Raw genomic sequence first — 20,602 nt, forward strand, 5'->3', positions numbered from 1 at the left:
ACTTCTTTGGTTCTCACAAAGATGTGCTGCCTTATGTAGTAGCCATTAGCTACATGTGACGATTTCAACTTAACTTTAATAAAAATTAAGTAAATTCAGTCGCTCAGTCATATAGCCACATTTCAAGCTCCCAAAGCCACATGTGGCCATTGTATTGGACAATGCAGATACAGAACATTTACATCATCTCAGAAAGTTCTATTGAGTAGATATTCTTTTCTTAGTCTCTTTGATGCTTCACTTCCCATCTCCTCAACAGAGCAAAAAAGATCAGTGCGTCATATTTTTACCACTCGTGACTCTAATTCTGGTGTCTTCTGCACCAGCAGAATCATCCTTGCCAGAGTCTTCTTTGATCATGGTAGGTTTGCTTTCTGCTTTTCAAAAATGTAATAAAACTGTAAACACAGCCTGATATTTGAGTCATCAGGTGATAAGCAAGAGGCTACTTCAAATTCATGTTACTGTCTGTTGATTATAGTGTACTGTAGCTTGTTCCAGCCTTAAAATTGGTGGGTGGGGGTACTGAAAACTGGTTAAATGAATAAGAAGTTCTGAAGCCCATGACAGTGGCAATATTCAAAATATGGAAGAGGGAAGGAGGATGGGGTGGGAGAGAATGGCTAATGGCTTTAGGAGGAAAAAGTGCCATTTTAGAGTTTTATTACTTTTTCAGAATTTTAGAGTTCATTGGTCTTTTCATCTGTGTAATTAGGAAATTGTTAAACATTGGATCTGCAGAAGTAGAGGTGGTACTCACTGAACTTATAACAGCCCAAGCATGCATTATTCATATCCTAGTTAAGGCTTTAGTTCTATCTAGACCAGTATTCTAGTTGTGTTTTAGAGATTTAAGTTTGTACTGGGTTGACATACATCATTTGACTATTATTTTGAACTGGACCCAGAAATAGTCTTCAGTTAATTTTGCAGCATATAAGCAGGATTGAACATGTTTGAATCGTGTACCTTCAGAACTGTGTGTTAGGATACTGCTATGCTAAACTCAGCTGTGTTGACTTAACCTTATGGAACTTGTGTGTGTGTGTGTGTGTGTGTACCCATACATGCATATGCATATGTGTATGTATGTTTGTCTATGTATGTGAAATAGGGATGACACTATCTACTGCATGGGATTTAGTAGATAGTGGATATTCTATAAATGTCTATTTTTCCTTCCACGTAGAGCATAAGAACATTTTTGACAGAGCCAGTAGGTGAGAAGATGAGAATAAGCAACAGAAATCTTTATGGAAATACCACATTCTCAATTTAGTGATGAGTGGGGGAAGTGGATAGAATATTAATACATTTCTAAAGTGATCAGACAATGTAAAAAGATGTTGGCTTTTCAAGGAAATATTAAACATCAACCCCAAAACTTAGGTTTTCCTGACTTTCTATAGGTTTACAAATAAATACAGAGAAAAATTGGGAAATCTTTTACTCTAAGTTCAAAATAGTAAACTGTTGACTCTTGGAAAGGTTCTGTGAGAAAACCAGAATTGGATCAACTTTTTTTTTTTTTTAAGATTTTATTTATTTATTTATTTATTTATTTATTTATTTATTGCGGGGGTGGTGCAGGAGGTAGCGGGCAGGGGGAAGGGGCAAAGGGAGAGGCAGAGAGAGACTATCTCAAGCAGACTGCACACTCAGCCCGATATAGGGCATGATCTCACAAACCCGAGATCTTGACCTGAGCGGAAATCAAGTTGGACACCTAACCAACTGAGACATCCACATGCCCCAGATCAACTCTTTTAAAATGGTTTTTGAAGTACATATATTTTCTAGTTTTCTTACTTCTGTGTAACTTTTCCTTTGTGTAAAATTCCTAGTGCATTAACATCTTACATATTAATGTGGTCATTTTTTAAGTGTCCAGTTTAAAGGTTATTTAAATACTACTTAAAAATTATGCCTTGTCTGGGCGCCTGGGTGGCTCAGTGGGTTAAGCCGCTGCCTTCGGCTCAGGTCATGATCTCAGGATCCTGGGATCGAGTCCCACATCGGGCTGTCTGCTCAGCAGGGAGCCTGCTTCCTCCTCTCTCTCTCTCTGCCTGCTTCTCTGCCTACTTGTGATCTCTCTCTGTCAAATAAATAAATAAAATCTTTAAGAAAAAATTATGCCTTGTCTTAATACCTTAGGCATTTTTATTCTATAAGTACATTAATCATGATAACATTTAATCATGATTGGTGTGTGTGATTCTCTTGGCTAAGAGAGTGTGTGAGTTCCTTTTAAAGCATTCATTTTATTCATCCTTGTATCCCTAGTCGTTATTCACAGTGGTGCCCCAAAATGGTTTTTGGCTGAATAGGTATGAAGGTGTCAAGGTCGTTGGAACTAAACGAGAGACCTTATCAGATAGTTGTGTTGGCCACTGTGAAGACAGGTAGCCAAGGAAAAGTGAGGTGTCAGTGGGACATAAAAAAGCACTGTCCTGGGGCGCCTGGGTGGCTCAGTGGGTTAAGCCGCTGCCTTCGGCTCAGGTCATGATCTCAGGGTCCTGGGATCGAGTCCCGCATCGGGCTCTCTGCTCAGCAGGGAGCCTGCTTCCCTCTATCTCTCTCTCTGCCTTCCTCTCCATCTGCTTGTGATCTCTCTCTGTCAAATAAATAAATAAAATCTTAAAAAAAAAAAAAGCACTGTCCTTCTGATGCCGCAGAGCCCTCTGCAGTCTTAGGAAGCAGTTTGCCACTCCCTGGGGGTATATACACTCCCTCGATGTGTGTTAGAGCAGCTCGAGCCTTCCTAACCAGACTCTCCAGACTTAAAATAGTCTTGAGGTTTCTGACTAAACAGCCTTGCTCTCAGTATTTTCTGGCAAGGGTACCTTTACCAGAAGGAGAAGAGTCTGAGAAAGATTTTAATGCTCTGACTTCTCCTTAGTTATATTGTTCCCTGGCATTGGGTTGAGTAAGGAAACTAATTTATTGACAGCCTCCATGTGGCTGGTATGTATTAGCTGCTGTATTGTTTTGTTTGTTTTTTAAAGATTTTATTTATTTATTTGACAGACAGAGATTACAAGTAGACAGAGAGAGAGAGGGAGGGGGAAGCAGGCTCACTGCTGAGCAGAGAGCCCGACATGGGGCTTGATCCCAGGACCCTGAGATCATGACCTGAGCCGTAGGCAGAGGCTTTAACCCACTGAGCCTCCCAGGCGCCCCTGTGTTGTTGTTTTTTTTTGCTGTTTTATTTTTAAGTTGAGTTTATTGAAGTATAATTTACCCTTCTTTTTTTTTTTTTTAAAGATTTTATTTATTTATTTGACAGAAATCACAAGTAGATGGAGAGGCAGGCAGAGAGAGAGAGGGAAGCAGGCTCCCTGCTGAGCAGAGAGCCTGATGCGGAACTCGATCCCAGGACCCTGAGATCATGACCTGAGCCGAAGGCAGCGGCTTAACCCACTGAGCCACCCAGGCGCCCCATAATTTACCCTTCTTAAGTATATATATAGTTCAGTGGGTTTTAATAAATGCATACAGTCATATAAATCAGGATATGGAACATTTCCATCAAATAGAAGGTTCCGTTATCCCCCATACCCTGCCCTTAGCCACTGGCAACCACTGGTCAGATTTCGGTCCCTGCAGTTTTGCTTTTTCCAGAATGTCATATAAGTGAAATACACAATACATGGCTATTTGTATGTGGCTCGTTTCACTTAACAAAATACTTTCACAGTTCATCTATGTAATTATATTTATTTTTCTTTTTCATTGCTGAGTAGAATTCCATTGTATAAATGTGTACCACAAGTTGTTTATCCATTCATCTGTAGAAAACATCTAGGTCGTTTCCAGGCTTTCGTGTCTAAACCAAATGTCTAAAGCTACTATAATCATCAGAGGACAGATTTTTATCTGGAAAAAGTCTTCATTTCTCTTGCATAAATACCCAGGAGTTTTCTCGTTTTTTTTTTTTTTTTAAAGATTTTATTTATTTATTTGACAGAGAGAGATCACAAGTAGGCAGAGAGGCAGGCAGAGAGAGAGAGAGAGGAGGAAGCAGGCTCCCTGCTGAGCAGAGAGCCTGATGCGGGACTCGATCCCAGGACCCTGAGATCATGACCTGAGCCGAAGTCAGCGGCTTAACCCACTGAGCCACCCATGCGCCCATTCTTGTTTTTTTTTTTTTTTTTTTTAAAGATTTTATTCATTTATTTGACAGAGCGAGCGCAGGCAGGGGGAGTTGGAGTGGGAGAAGCAGGCACCCTGCTGATCAGGGAGCCCACACAGACCTCCATCCCAGGCCCCCCGGGATCATGACCTGAGCTGAAGGCAGACACTTAACCGACTGAGCCACCCAGACACCCCTACCCGGGAGCTTGTTGCTGGGTTGCGTGGGAAATGGATATTTAACTTCATAAGAAGTTGCTAGACTCTTTTTTGTAAATTGTCTCAGTTTCCTTCCCCACCAGCAGTATGTGAGAATTTGAGTTGCTCAGTATGCTTGCCAGCAGTTTTTAAAAAAAACTTTTGACATTCTATGGGCATGGAGTGATATGTTACTGTAGTGTTGTGTTTTTTTTTCCTTTAAGATTTTTATTTATTTACTTGACAGGGAGAGAGAGAGATCACAAGTAGGCGAGGGTGGGGAAGCAGGCTCCCTGCTGAACAGAGAGCCCGATTGGGACTCGATCCCAGGACCCCGAGATTATGACCCGAGCTGAAGGCAGAGGCTTAACCCACTGAGCCACCCAGGCACCCCTGTTACTGTAGTTTTAATATGTATTTCCTGGGGTGCCTGGTTACTATAGTTTTACTATGCATTTCCCGGGGTGCCTGGGTGGCTTAATAGGTTTAGGCATCTGCCTTTGGCTCAGGTCATGATCCTAGGGTCCTGGGATCAACTCCCCCAACTCCACCCCCACTGTGTCAGGCTCTGAGCAGGGAGCCTGCCTCTCTCTCTGCCCCTTCCCCTGCTGTGCTTTCTCTCTCTCTCTATCAAATAAATAAATAGAACCTTCAAAAAAATAATACTCATTTCCCTGATGATCAGTGACATTTAACATCTTGTCACATGCTTATTTGCCATCTTTATCTTTAATATGTCAGTTCAGATCTTTTGCCCATTGGGGAAAAGACAGGGAGGAGCAGGGATTGTATTAATGAGTTGAATAGTTCTTCATATATGTTGGATGCATGTCCTTTATTATGTTTTGCAGATATTTTCTCCCAGTCTGTAGCTTGTCTTTTTATTTTTTTTTTTAGATTTATTTATTTTAGAGAGAGAGCAGGCTCATGCACACACAAGAATGAGTGGGGGGAGGGATATAGAGAGAGCATCTCATGCAGACTCCCAGCAGAATGCAGAGCGAGACATGGGGCTCCATTTCACGGTCCATGAAATCATGGCCTAAGCTGAAATCACAAGTTGGATGCTTAACCAACTGAGCCACACAGCCACCCATTGTCTTTTTACTTTCTTAACAGTGTCTTTAAGAAAGGAGAAAGTCCAACTTAACAAAAAGTTTTAGTCATTTGTGTCCTAATATCATTTCCTAATCTAAATTCACAAAGAGTTTTTGTTTGCTTTCATCACAAAAATTTTCAGTTTGGCTCCTGTGTTTAATTCTATAATCCATTTAGAGTTAACTCTTCATATGTGGTGCAGGATTGAAATGGTTTGATTTGTTGTTACTGTTGTTGTTCATGTGGATGTCCTGTTCTTTCATCCTTTCAGTGAAGGGTTCAGTGAAGGGTTATCCTTTCCCCATTGAATTATCTTGACGTCTTTGTTGAAATCAAGTGATAACATATTTGTGGTTTTATTTGTTTTTAATTATTGTCAGGGCAGGTAGTTTAAGATTCTTAATTTTAAGTCTGTGGATTCTGACCCTGTCTTCAACACTTAACAACTTTGATACCTGGGGCAAATTATCTAATCTCTCCATGCCTCTGTTTCCTCCTCTGTAAAACAGTAATAATAGTAATAGTAACCTCATAGAATTCTTGCGAGACTTTTAGAAACAGTGCACATAAAGCTTTTAGAGAAATACCTAACACATGGCAAGTTTCATTAAATGCTAGCTGTTGTTACTTTACCAATCTAATAGATGAAGAATTATATTTAGTGTTATTTTTAGAGTTGATGTATTACTTATTACATACAGTCTTTACAACCCTGTAAACTTAGATAATCTTCCTAGTTTTTATTATTTTTTAAAGATCTTATTTATTTATCTGACAGAAAGAGAAACAGTGAGAGGAAACACAAGCAGGGGGAGTGGAGGAGGGAAAAGCAGGCTTCCCGCTGAGCAGGGAGCCGATAGGAGGCTCAATCCCAGGACCCTGGGATCATTACCTGAGCTGAAGGCAGATTCCTAACAAGTGAGCCACCCAGGCGCCCCAGTCTTCCTCATTTTTAGAGGTGGCAGCTAAAATACAGAAAACACGAGCATATTAACCATAAATATCGAGAGACTGTGTAGCTCACAGATCAGGCTACCTGGGTTCCGATCTCAGCTCTGCCACTTACTAGTTGTGTGACCTTGAATAAATAACTTTACCACCATGGGTTTTGGTTTCCTCACGTGTGTCATGGGGATAATAGTAGTACCTAATGTAGAGGGCAGCGGTGGGAGTACTGAGGTACTGCATAAAAAGTCTCTGACATAGAGTTGGGGCTCAGTGCAAGTGAGCTGCTTCCTTCTCTGTCATCCTGTGTTGTTGTCATTGTTTTTCTGTTGTCATCAGTTTTCCAGATTCCTAGGTCCACACTGCTAGTCACAGGGGTCATGACAGGTTAATTTGTTTACTTTATAATAAATTGATAAACCAAGGGTTTACTATGTGTGTGGTATTTATTTAGAAAGTGTGTAGGTTTAGCTGTTTTAGGAACTTAGTTCTTCAGTACGTCTGTTTCTATATTTTTAACTTTAATCTTAAAGCTTGTCTTTAAAAGAGGATGTTTATAGATTCTTTTTAATCCATTCATTTAGGGCTAAGAAGTATTTGTTAAGTCATATCCATCTTAGTGTTTCAAAGTATAGTGGGTACCTACTTTCAATGATAGGCATTTCCTGGAAGCAACTCTGTAGGGCCGATTTTTATACCATAAACAGCAAATTTATATGAATTTATATACCTAAACATATTTGGTTTCTTACTGGTAGAAGTTGAGTAAACTGAAAAGGTAGTCAGAAGTGAAGTGTATAGACCATTATTAGCTATGTTGAATGTGTAGAGAGGATGGGAATACTATCTTATTCATCTTTTTATTTCCTGAATTTAGCTTATTGCCTATTTCTTGTGAATGGTATAGTTATTGTTCTATAGATGTTAATGGGGTGAATGAGTGAAGAACCTTAGGGCTGTGTCACATATATGGTTGTGATGGAACTTTACCGTTTGTGTCATGCAGGGATAGAGTACTGTCTCTACAGGGACACCTGTGATTCATATTTACATTTTAGAATTATTTGGAGCATTCTCATATATACATACTATAATTTCTTTGTCTTTCACTTCTGGTTTAGGAGGGCCAAACATGTGGGCTATTACTTCTGAGGAACGGACTAAGCATGACAAGCAGTTTGATAACCTCAAACCCTCAGGAGGTTACATAACAGGTTTGTATTTACATTTTATTTGTCAGTTATGTTCCTTTTCATGTATTGTCTTAGAATTAGTTTTAATTTGATTACCATCAATTTTGTATTACCAAGTGATTAAATTCCTATCAGTCAGAATTTATGCATTAAAAAAATTGTGGCTTTCTTATTTTATCTGCAACTGTCTTAATTTGTTGTTTTGGATTTGGCTTATGGAAGATCTTTTCTTGATCCTAAAGGATATCCAAGAATTTCAGTTTCCCACTTTAACATTGTTTCTAGAATGTTTTCAGTTTCTTTCTTAAGTAGTTGAGACTTTTTCCCCAACCACATTTATTAATATGCTCCGAATCCATTGTGCCAGTTCCCTGTATGATGGTCAGTGTTACTAGGTCTAGAAGAAGTATGTATCAGACCCATTTCCTTGAAAATAATCTAGAAGTTTTTTCCTACAATCTGTTTTTAGAATGCTGGTCCTCCGTTTTTGAGAGGTGATACAAAGCATTGATTGTTGGCACTAGCTCTTGTCTTGCAAGATGACCTCCAGAGCCTAAGGAGGATTAATTTAGGTGTGTCTTTCAAATTGTTTTGTATAGATTAAACTTTTTTTCGGTGCCAAAGAACCTGAGTGCTTTATTTCCAGTAATAGTAACTATAATGACTAATATTTACTAGATCTGTGCTGTTAGTGTTGATCTGTGCTGTGAAACCTTTCAGTCTGATTTTGGAATCCATCCTCTTAGCCATTATAGCCTAATGTTATTTGTGCTTCTATAATAATAGCTACCTTTCCTGGTATCATGGCTGGGATTTGCTCACCCTGCTTACAAGTTAGTAACATAGTCTGTTACTGTCTCATGGATGCGGCATAAGACCCAGGGTTCCTCATAAGACCCGGGGTTCCTGAGTCAGAGACAAAGGACTTTGTTACAAAGGGCACAGCTAGTGTTAGGAGCATCAGCACGTTCCTGTAGACTTCTCTGTTCCCTAAGTCCCACAGGGTGATGCAGAGAGCCCAAAAGGATGGCAGAAATGCAGCAGTTGTGTCACAGGACAGAAACAGTGACCCTGAGGGAACCCACCATCTTTAGCAAGCAGGTTGTTTTTTGGCCGGGGGGAACATTACCTCTTCATGCCTCAAGATTGCTCACCACAAACCCAACCTGAGAAACAACCCAGGTGGAGAGCAGTTAGGGTCTTGCCTTCTTGGCACACACGGAAGGATGTAGAGGATTGTGCGAGACCACGAGACCAATTGGGGGACTGTCTTTCCCAACACCTGGTATTTTTTATTTAGAACTCTTTTAGGGAATAATGTTCTAAATTATGAATTTTATTAATTGGAAGTATTATCAAGTTATACACCAGTTATTATGAAAAACCTAAGATGAATAATGTAATCTTTCATCATTGATTAATGCATATAACTTGATTTGTGGCTTTCTTGTTAAAACCTAAATCTTTTTAATGTAATGTAAATAATTTTATGTGCTTATTTTTGTTTAATTTATTCCTTAGTGACTGCAATTAAAATGAAAATAAAGCAATAACATTATTATTATTATTGTCCACTACTGTTATTCAGAGGCATTGGAGGAATTCCATTTACTAATGTGCTTCTCGATTTTTGCTTTTATTACCTTCAGGTGATCAAGCACGTACCTTTTTCTTACAGTCAGGCCTGCCGGCTCCTGTTTTAGCTGAAATATGGTAAAGTGTTCTCTCTTGTAGATGAATTTAAATTTCTGATAGTCTGGTTTTATTTTGTGTTTGATATAGTCTTAATCTAAAGATTTTTTTTATCATAGTCTGCTGTTAAGTATTTCTTCAGCTTTTAGGAAAATAAGTTTTATTGAGTAAATGACTGAAAATAATTGGGCTTTTATTCTATTGGACAGATTTGTTTTGTTTTGTTTTTTTAAGAGAGAATGAGCTCAAGTTGGGGGGGAGGAGCAGAGGGAAAAGCAGACTCCCCACTTGAACATTGTGCTCAAAGCGGGGCTTGATCCCAGGACCTGATCATGACCTGAGCTGAAGGCAGACACTTAACCAACTGAGCCACCTAGGCGCCCCTCTCTTGGACAAATTTTTTAATGTCCTTAGAATTTTTAAGGAACGATAAATACATTGCCATTGAAAAATATTTCTTTATAACTTGGCAAACTCTCAAAAATCTTCTTTATGTTACTTTTAGTTATTTCATTTCTTTCTTTCATCATCTGTAAGACCAAAATTAGCCCTCCCTTTTCCTGCTCATACCTTAAACAGAATTGTTCTTTATATTTTCTAGGGTTTTATAAAAAAACTTTTTTTAAGATTTTGTTTATTTATTTGATAGAGGGGGAGCAGGAGAGGGAGAAGCAGGTTCCCCACTGAGCAGGGAGCCCCATGCGGGGCTTGATATCAGGACTCTGGGATCATGACCTGAGCCAAAGGCTGATGCCCAACTGACTGAGCCAACCAGGCTCCCTAGAGTTTTGTTTTTCAATGCATTTACAAGAAATGTCAACCCCTACCCCTTCTTTCTTTCCACTTGGAATATTCCCATGCCTGGTAGAGTACTGGACACATAGCAGGCTTTCAATAAATATTTGAGCAAATTAATAAATTAAATTTAGAATGATTATACTCTTGAGTAATTTCTTTCTGTCCACACTGGTGGAATTCATCCCAAAGGTCTCATAGATTCTCTTTACATGGATTCTGTGTAGATGGGCAGTATTTCATTAGATGCGATCTTTGGTCACTATTTCTTAATTTACAGATTTTAGCTTTTTGGATTTTGTTTGCTTAATTTTATATTTATGGTTATTAAGTGATGATCTGTATGTGAATACTACGTCATTGTTTCTATTTTATTATCCTCAGAAATAATGCTAGCACTGCATACTAATCTGCCTACTTCATAATTCTTTTAGGGCTTTATCAGATCTGAACAAGGATGGGAAGATGGATCAGCAAGAGTTCTCCATAGCAATGAAACTCATCAAGCTAAAGCTGCAGGGCCAACAGTTGCCCGTAGTCCTCCCTCCTATTATGAAACAACCTCCTATGTTCTCTCCATTAATTTCTGCTCGTTTTGGTATGTATTTATTAATTGAATTGGCTGCTTTTGATAGTTAAACTTGATCCCTATACATAATATTTAAGGATTAGAAAAGGGTTTGTTAGCATAAAACAATAATCCTCAGACTCCAGGTTAATTGTGTCTGAGATAAGATGTTAAACTTGCTGTCATAGCAGGGGTGTCCTTGTGTCCCAGTTTTCCAGGGACAGTTCTGATTTATGCCTGTTGTCCTGGCCTCAAGTCTGGTTAGTGTTCCCTTTCATAATTCCCAGTTGGATGATAAAGTATCTGACCCCCTCCAGTTAGAGCTGATCTTAAATACTATTCTTAGTTTCCTCTCTACTCCGAATGAGTCACAGAAAAAATATGAACAATTTCAAACTCACTTAGATGGTTTAAGTAGGAGGTGATTTAAAATTATTACTAAGTAGAAATTTTTTTTAATTTAAAGGTTAATTACCCAGCTAAATTCAGGGCTAAAAGTTGCAGACTTTGTGCTCATTGATATATATATTCATCATAGAGAATCTGGAATCTGTTTTCTGTTAATTTTGATTAGCCAATTTTTTATTAATTATATATAAGAAGCACTCATTGGTATGGAACAGTCAGTTAGATTCTGTGAATCTACATGTTCTTTGATTCCAGATGTTAGATCCTAAAATACTAAATTCTTTCATTATTTCAGTGAGCTCTGGAGATAAAGACCAGATCACTATGTGACCATACTTACATAGAGTGTACCTAGTAATCTAGTTAGTAACTGAATAAAAGTCATCATTTTATTCTTTTTAAAGAATTGTCCTTAAATCCATGGATGTATTACTTATAAGAAAAGTGAAATATGTGGCATACTTCCTTCTCACAAATAATGCATATACATAAATGGGTCTCCTAACGTATCTAGTAAATATCCTTTTGCGGGAGATGGGGAGATTGGGGGAATGTATGTGTGTGTGTGTTAGTTGAGTAACTCAACAGCACTATATTATCCTTACACAAAACCCCACATTTAATCCACTAATGCAGTCTCTCTTTGAAAGTACTAATATTTAATTGGAAAAGTTCCTTAGAAAGCATTCCCATAGTTCACATAGGTCAAAATGTTGATATTAAAAGCAGTGGTGTATCTCCCTTGCTGCTAAGTCAAAGCTGCTTTAGTGAACTTTTTAACTAGAAGACTAATTTGCCCATAGTGTCTCTGTAAATGTGGATTTGCTCACTGTACTGTCAGTTTGTTTTCTGTGTTTTATAGTCCGTTGCTAGCACTGGGAAATGTGTTCTGTTTTGTCTCTAGGAATGGGAAGCATGCCCAATCTGTCCATTCCTCACTCATTGCCTCCAGTTGCACCTATGACAACCCCCTTATCCTCTGCGACTTCAGGGACCACCCTTCCTCCCTTAATGATGCCTGCTCCCCTAGTGCCTTCCGTTAGCACATCATCACTACCAAATGGAACCGCTGGCCTCATTCAGCCTTTATCCATTCCTTATTCTTCTTCAAGTAAGTACTTCTAGCTAATGACTGAGAAACTGTCAAAGAAAGAAACTGGTATACTTGTATCCCAGTAAATATAGATTTCCTTCATACTTTGTACAATTGCTTAGCGTGAACCATTTTCTTTCTCCATTTCTCCCCCCCTCTTTTTTCTTTTAGCATTGCCTCATACGTCATCTTACGGTCTCATGATGGGAGGACTCGGCGGCGGTGCTAGTTTACAGAAAGCCCAGTCTCTGATTGATCTAGGATCTAGCAGGTATGAAGGCTTAAAACCTCCAACTTTTAATGCTTTCAATAAGGAGTATCTACAAACGACTTTTTTTTTTTTGTAAGCTCTGAGCTTATACAGATTTTTAACTTCACAATGGCCAAATGTAGAATTGAAGGTAAATTTACTACTTATAATTCACATAAAATAATTCTTTATTTTTAGGATTAGTAAATGCATGGAAAAATGTTTCACATAAGCCAAAAATGTTCTGTTTTTAATTAGTCAAGTTTTTGCCCAAAATAATCTACTTTTTGTACATGTTTCTCAAAAAGTTTCATAATTATGGTATATCATTAATTATTTTCTTGAGCAAATTCTGCTGATTGAGTATCTTTTAAATTTTAAAGAACACAAAGTCTTCAGTATTCATTCACCACACCTCATATAAATCATAATAATATTCTTCAAATCAGTGTAGCAAGAGTGTTAGCTTTAACCGAAAAGAAGGGTCTTGGTGTCCCAGCTTAGCTGCTCACTGAATGTATGACCTTGTTTTTCATAACATCACTGAGCCACAGTTTGCCCATTGAAAAGGCGGGGACAGTAATACCTTTTACATTTGTCATGGGGATAAGAAACAGTATTCGTAAAGGTCCTAGCACAACAGAGGGCCTGGCACATAGTACGTTCTTGGTATAAGGTAGTTCTGTACTTCATATGGTATTTGCTTTCCTAAGATTGAGGTTAAATTATTTAAAACTTTAAAATATCAAACACAAAAGCAATTACGTTGTACTATAGAAGGTATGATTCTTAATGTTTCTGCCTTATAAGGTTTAACTAAATGTATTTTATTTAGTAATATAAAGATTTTAAATAAATTTTGTTATAGCTCAACTTCCTCAACTGCTTCACTGTCAGGGAACTCGCCCAAGACTGGGACCTCCGAGTGGGCAGTTCCTCAGCCTTCAAGATTAAAATATCGACAAAAATTTAATAGTCTTGACAAAAGTATGAGTGGATACCTCTCAGGTAAGTGACATTCGGTGCTTCAGAATGTGAGAGAGTTAAAGTTTTTTATATGAATTTCTACTGAAGAACATTTGAGTTTATACTTTGTAGCTTATCTAAAATTTTAACATCCAAAAAGTTTAGCAGCATTTGGTAAATACAGATATTTTAAGTAGTGTGAGAGCTCAAAGATGGATACAACTTGACTGATTTCTTCGAAGTTCTTACAATGAAGTTGAGCACACAGGTAGACCCCCAGGTTTTTGGAAAGAAAACCTCTCCCTTCAGAAGATTAAGCGTCACGCTTCAGTGCAGTGAAAGGAGAACCTGTGACAAGCTCCGTTGTGTGGGACTTAACCTCAGCTTTTTCCCTGCGGGTCCTCTTCCTTGCATCTTTCTATGCTTACCCTTACTTAAACCTCTGTGAGCACTGTCCACCTTTTAATGTTCCAACCAAGAGGTGCCCGTAAGACTTGACCTCAGGGGGCGCCTGGGTGGCTCAGTGGGTTAAGCCACTGCCTTCGGCTCAGGTCATGATCTCAGGGTCCTGGGATTGAGTCCCGCATCGGGCTCTCTGCTCAGCAGGGAGCCTGCTTCCTCCTCTCTCTCTCTGCCTGCCTCTCTGCCTACTTGTGATCTGTCTCTGTCAAATAAATAAATAAAATCTTTAAAAACAAACAAACAAACAAAAAATACCAAAAAAAAAACCACTTGACCTCAGGCGGGGCTCCTGGGTGGCTCAGTTGGTTATGCGCCTGCCTTTGGCTCAGATCACGATCTCAGGGTATTGGGTTCAAGCCCCACATCGGGCTCCCTGCTCAGTGGGGATTCTGCTTCTACCTCTCCCTCTGCCTCTCCTCCCCACTCACACTGTTTCTCTTGCCCTCTCTCAAATAAATAAAATATTAAAAAAAAAAAAAAGACTTTACCTCAGGTCCCTACAGAACATTTGAGTCCATCTCGAACACTATCCAAACTTTTCTCTTTTTTTCTTTTTCTTTCTTTCTTTTTTTTTGGGGGGGGGGACCTTTGATTTGTATTATTGCTGAGTAGGAATAAAAACTTGTACCAGGAAAGTAGAATGTGACAAGGAGGTGAAGTGATTAAACAAAAAACATTTATGGAGCAGCCTGCTGGAAGAGAAAAGAATGAACTGGTTGAGCATACTACTCTGGTACTTCTGTCCTCTCCAAAGACTAGAGGAAGCAAACTTTTCTAATAAAGGATAGTGAAGGGGATATAAACAGATGGTAGTAGGCCAAGGGGAGTTCCCACCTTTTAACTGCCCCTCTCTCTCCACTCAGCAACTAATTTATAGTTTAGACAGAGTAATAAAATAAGTGTTTTAAAATATTAGAGCTTCAAAGTGCTTAGGGAAAATAGAGTGGGAGATACTAAAGAGATTAGATAAAACATCTTATAGGAGGGAGCATTTCAGCTCCATCATGAAAGGAAGAGTTAGGGTTTGGACAGATAGAGATTGAAGATGATAGCATTTGAGGGTGACAGAGAAGAAGTCTTAAGAGCAAAAAGTACATGGTATATTTGGAGAATATGTATGGGATCTCTTAATTGTGCAATGGGGCAAGGGAGCAAGAAAGCCTTGCAACTGATTGGGCAAGCAAAACTGTATGATGTTTTCTTTAAATTTACATCATAAATTTGTGATAAAAACTTTAAAAAGGCAAGATGGGGGTAATCAGGCCTTGGGCTGGACAGCTCCTTTCTATACACTTAGCACCATCCACCACATTTGCGTCTAAGGTTATATATGTCAGATTCACTAGAAACTGAAGGGGGGAGAAAAGGGCAAGGTAATCATGCACACAAAATTCAGGACAGCAGTTCCCTCTCCTGAAGGAGGTATGGAGATAAAGTCATGGAACATAGCTTCAAAGCATTTAGTAATGATCTAGTGTTAAGTTTGGGTGGTAGGTTCAGGCATGTCTTTGTATTGTATTTCATAACCTATAATTTGTTATTTTATATGTATCAAATAGTACATAGTTACTTTTTTCTGTGATTTTATCAAATTACTTGAAATAAGATATATTTTAAAGTCACACTTTTTTTTTTAACTTTTTTTTTAATATCATTTTTTTTTTTTTAAAGATTTTATTTATTTATTTGACAGAGAGAGATCACAAGTAGGCAGAGAGGCAGGCAGAGAGAGAGAGAGGAGGAAGCAGGCTCCCTGCTGAGCAGAGAGCCCGATGCGGGACTCGATCCCAGGACTCTGAGATCATGACCTGAGCCGAAGGCAGCGGCTTAACCCACTGAGCCACCCAGGCGCCCTTTTTTTAACATTTTAACATCTCTGAAATTAAGGACGTGTTACCATCAGTGGTGTCTTAGCACTGTCATGGTTTTGTTGGCAGTGTTTTTTTTTTTTCTTTCTTACTGTTACATAAAATAATGATATGTCTTACAATTGATGGCATCTTAGAATCTGTGAAATATGATATTCAACACACTTAAGATTCATGAAAAGTCACAACTCCCATTTTTTTAAAAAAATGAACTTTGGGCCCTACATTTTACATTAAAAAGTGGACTAAAAAGCCATGTACAAAAATGTTCATAACAACTTCATTCAAAACATCCCCAAAAATGTGGATATTTAATATAAATAACGTGGATATTATTTATAAATAATATTAAATTACCTTAATAAATAAATAAATAATATTAAATATTTGTGTAACACAACATTTCACAGCAAAAAGATGAATGAATTCCTGCTACATACAACGACATGGATAATGTATTGAGTGAAAGAAGCTTGGCTCAAAGGGTCCACACTATTTAATACATTTATATAAAGCTGAGCAACTGGAAACATGATGGATGGTGATAGAAATCAGAATATTATAGTTACTCTGTTGGGAAGGGACCATGCACAAACCTTATGAGGTGCTAAAAACATTCTGTATATGGGCGCCTGGGTGGCTCAGTGGGTTAAGCCGCTGCCTTCGGCTCAGGTCATGATCTCAGGGTCCTGGGATCGAGTCCCGCATCGGGCTCTCTGCTCAGCAGGGAGCCTGCTTCCTCCTCTCTCTCTCTCTGCCTTCCTCTCTGCCTACTTGTGATCTCTCTCTCTCTCTCTCTGTGTCAAATAAATAAATAAATCTTTAAAAAAAAATAAAATAAATAAAATAAAATAAAAACATTCTGTATGTTGATAAGGATGTTGGTTGCATATGCGCATACCTGTGTAAAAACTCATCAAGCAGTACACTTAAGATTAGTACACTTTACGTATGTACTAAAAACATACAATAAAAACAAAGGTGGAATATGAAGGTCAATAGAAAGTCACCTGTGAAGTATTAGTCCCCTAATGTTACTTGATTTGTATATGCCACATTATATGAAGGTCATATATTGAGTTGTTCGCAGAGTATTAACCTGAGACCTACAAGAATGAAGCTATATTCATAGTTAAGGGAAAGTTGTTTTTATTTTTATTTTTTGAAGATTTTATTTATTTATTTAACAGACAGAGATCACAAGTAGGCAGAGAGGCAGGCAGAGAGAGAGAGGAGGAGGAAGCAGGCTCCCTGGCTGAGCAGAGAGCCTGATGCAGGGCTCGATCCCAGGACCATGACCTGAGCCGAAGGCAGAAGCTTTAACCCATTGAGCCACCCAGGCACCCGTGTTTTGTTTTGTTTTTAAATAGGTGTTTCTTGTGTCTTGCAACTGAGCATGAGCCCCAGGTATATGAGGCTGGGACTGACCTAGACTTACATGTTTTGCTTTGTTCAGTGAGTGTAGCATTCAGTGGTCTGATTTTCTTTCTCTTCTTCTTCTTCTTCCCTTCCCCCTTAACTCTTGTGATTTATTTAGATTAATTCATTGACTCGTAGTTGCTGAGTCACATATCTTCTGGGCACTCTGTGACATACTGAAATGCACGGGGTGTGGGGAGATATGGTCCATATCTTTGAGGAGTCCATAGTATATAGGTCACATAATCATAATATTTGATTAGTGGTTTAAAAGTGCGGTGATTGGGGTGCTTGGGTGGCTCAGTTGGTTAAGCATCTGACTTTTGATTTCAGCTTAGGTCATGAACTTGCTGTCATGAGACTGAGTCCCACTTTAGGCTTCATGCTCAGCAGGGATCCTGCTTGTCCCTCTCCCTTTTTTTTTTTTTTTTTTTTTTTTAAGATTTTATATATTTATTTGACAGACAGAGATCACAAGTAGGCAGAGAGGCAGGCAGAGAGAGAGAAGGAAGGAACAGGCTCTCTGCTGAGCAGAGAGCCCGATGCTGGGCTGGATCTCAGAACCCTAAGATCATGACCTGAGCCAAAGGCAGAGGCTTTAACCCACTGAGCCACCCAGGTGCCCCTGTTTCTCCTTCTACTCCTCCCCCTGCTCACTTGTTCACTCTCTCTCAAATAAATACATAAAATCTTTTTAAAAAATAAAAGTGCTGTGGTTAATAAAGATGAGAAAGTGACCAGTATGTGAGGATATGAAAGAGCTTCAGGGAAGAGATGACAGCTGAGCTGGACCTTATAGGATGAGTAGTCCACCAGGTAGAGAAGGAGGAACTAGCCTTATAGGCACAGGGAATATGATATCAAAAGGATTGGCAGACCAACAGTGTAGATGTTCAAGTGAGCTTTTCTTAGTAGAGTACTCTGCTGGCTCTCTATAGCCCTTTGTACGATTTATACCTTGCACATTTAAGCCTTCCACCAGTAGGCTTTTAACCATTTACATTCCTTCCTTCTTCCTGTTTGCTCTCTTGCCCCATGCTAAGGGATCTACTTTCAGTTGTCTTTGACTAAAAGCTGAAACATTAGTTACTAGACCTTTTTTCAGGTTTGAAATAACCTTCCATTTCTCTTTATTAGAAAAGTCCTCCTTATAAATGAAACAAGATGGGATCGGGAGGGAGGCAAACCGTAAGAGACTCTTAATCTCACAAAACAAACTGAGGGTTGCCGGGGGATGGGGGATAGGGAGAGGGTGGTTGGGTTATGGACATTGGGGAAAGTATGTGCTACAGTAAGTGCCATGAAGTATATAAATCTGGCGATTCACAGATCTGTACCCCTGGGGCTAATAATACATCATATGTCAATAAAAAAGAAGAAGAGTCTTCTTTTTAACACAAAGACCTCCTCAAATCTCACTTACGTGAAATCTACTGAGGACTAATTATTTGGGAGACGGTATAAGCTATTTGCAGTGTTTTTTCCTTACGTGATTTCTGTTAAAAGACCAGATTTTTTTAAGACTGAGATTTTAAAGTTACATAATATAAATGTCCACTTGCATGTTATAATTTATGGTGTATTTATGTCTGTTCCGTATGGTATATATAGCTTTGATTACCCAGATCTCATGTTCAAAGCTCAGTGAAACAGTGGGTTAGCAGCATTCAGGCTGGCTCTGCAGTAGGAGCTGAGGAAGAGTTGGTGGATGTACTGTTTTCTGTGCAGTTGTTTGGATGGTTCTCAGCTCAGGCTGAACCCTGAGTAGAGGCTGACTCCCAGTACTCATGGCTCAGTCGTCACCTGGGAGTGGGAGGTGCAACACCTGCGTTACTGGCTAGGAGACCTGCCCTGGAGAAGCCATGTCATTTTATCCACGGTCAGAAAGCCCCACACGTGGCCATCAGGAGTGAATGCTCCTGTGAATCAGACCTGAATGGATTCCTGGGATTTCTGTGTGGCCATCATCCTGACATGAAAATGTAGGGCAGGAAGCCTGTGACAGAAGCATATTTTTGATGACTGCGGGAGAGAAAAGAAGTTGGAACAGTTTGTTACAGATTATAAGCAATCAGTGAATGCTGTTATTACTCTCGGACTCTATCCCATAAGTCCCCATTGCACCTTAGAGAACTTCGGATTACGATTTAATTCATCACTTTAGCAAATATTTATTGAGCATTTATGTACCTGGCACTGGGTACAATCGTTAGTGAATAAGGCAGTCAAGGTTTTTGTCCATAGGACTTAGCAGAAACAGACAATAAATAGGTAAACGGGAAGATAAATGTTACATTACAGATTGTGATATGAGTTATGAAAGAAACAAACAAGAAGTATATTATATTAGATCATAGGGCAGACAGAGAAGACATTTCTGAGAAGGTGGCATTAAATTGGGACTTTCAGGGTGAGGACCCAGGCAGGCAGTGATGTCAAATTTTAGAACTTGATGTTGGATATGGGTGTACATGAGGGAGGGATCAAGGGTGACTTTCTGCTTTCTGGCTTGAGACCCTGGCAGGACAGTGATGCCACCCAGAGCAAGGGGAAGGCTGAAGGTAAATTGGGTGAAAAGGGCTGTGAATGGGGATTGAGAGAGTCATTTGGTATGCATTTGGTTTGAGATGCCTGTGAAATACTTCAGCAGGTTTTTCAGTTGGATATAGAAATCTAAACCTAAAGCAGAGGTTTAGGCTGGGACGCACATTTGCAAATTATCTAGGTGCTATTTAAAGTCACAAAAATGAATGTGAACACACAGAGAGAACAGAGTGCCCAGAACAGAGCCTTGGGGAATCCCAGCATTTACAGGTCACTTAGAAAAGAGAAAGTAGAGAGAGAGGAAAGATCAGAGAGAGATGAGAAAGTCTGAAGATGCTAAGAAAGCAGTGCTTAGAGGTGCACAGGGAGCATGAGGAGACCTGAGAGCTCAGCCTCCAGCACTTTCTGTGCCAGCACTAGGACCTTCGTGCTGGTCAGTGGTGTGTACTTGTTATTTTCTAAAAGGACATGGGGGAACACTTGAGTTACTAATTCTTGATTTTAAATTCCTTGGGGGCAAGGGTTTTGATTACTGTGTTTTGATTACTCCCCAATGCTCAGCAGCTGGCATATGGTAAAAACTTTTTTGATGTCGAAAGTTTCCAGGATAGTAGCAGTATTATTTCATGGAATACAGTCATTTCAGTTTGCTTGACTTTGAAGAGGCTAAAGAATTTTCTTTCTTTTTTCTGGTTTTTCCCACTCAATCAGGTTTTCAAGCTAGAAATGCTCTTCTTCAGTCCAATCTTTCCCAAACTCAGCTAGCTACTATTTGGTGAGTTTGTCCATTGGTCGTGATTTTTAACTATACATCCTCTGTTGTAGGAAAAATACTGTTTCTGTCAAAGTTTGTGACTCAAAGATGTTCCATAAAAGCAGCCATTCGAAGCCTAATACAACCCTAAAATCCAATAAAATTGTACAAATTGTTATTTTTTGGCAATGTAGCATTTAATTATTTTGCAAGTAAAA

The 20,602-nt window shown here is 39.0% G+C and overlaps 1 protein-coding gene across 3 annotated transcripts in view; it reads left to right on the forward strand.

The window, feature by feature from the left end:
• The window catches only part of ITSN2 (intersectin 2), a 140,950-nt gene that overhangs the window by 31,599 nt on the left and 88,749 nt on the right, over positions 1–20,602 (forward strand). For 2 of the 3 annotated variants that reach the window (XM_044261982.1, XM_044261981.1), the window contains exons 3-10: positions 260–361; positions 7,494–7,586; positions 9,215–9,278; positions 10,487–10,650; positions 11,933–12,139; positions 12,293–12,392; positions 13,240–13,379; positions 20,342–20,405. In XM_044261982.1, the coding sequence (XP_044117917.1) occupies positions 260–361; positions 7,494–7,586; positions 9,215–9,278; positions 10,487–10,650; positions 11,933–12,139; positions 12,293–12,392; positions 13,240–13,379; positions 20,342–20,405 (934 nt within the window). The remainder of the gene's footprint in view (positions 1–259; positions 362–7,493; positions 7,587–9,214; positions 9,279–10,486; positions 10,651–11,932; positions 12,140–12,292; positions 12,393–13,239; positions 13,380–20,341; positions 20,406–20,602) is intronic. The other variant, XM_044261983.1, reaches the window with a different exon arrangement.

The sequence above is a fragment of the Neovison vison genome, chromosome 8, assembly GCF_020171115.1.
Source record: "Neovison vison isolate M4711 chromosome 8, ASM_NN_V1, whole genome shotgun sequence".
NCBI classification, from domain to species: domain Eukaryota; kingdom Metazoa; phylum Chordata; class Mammalia; order Carnivora; family Mustelidae; genus Neogale; species Neogale vison.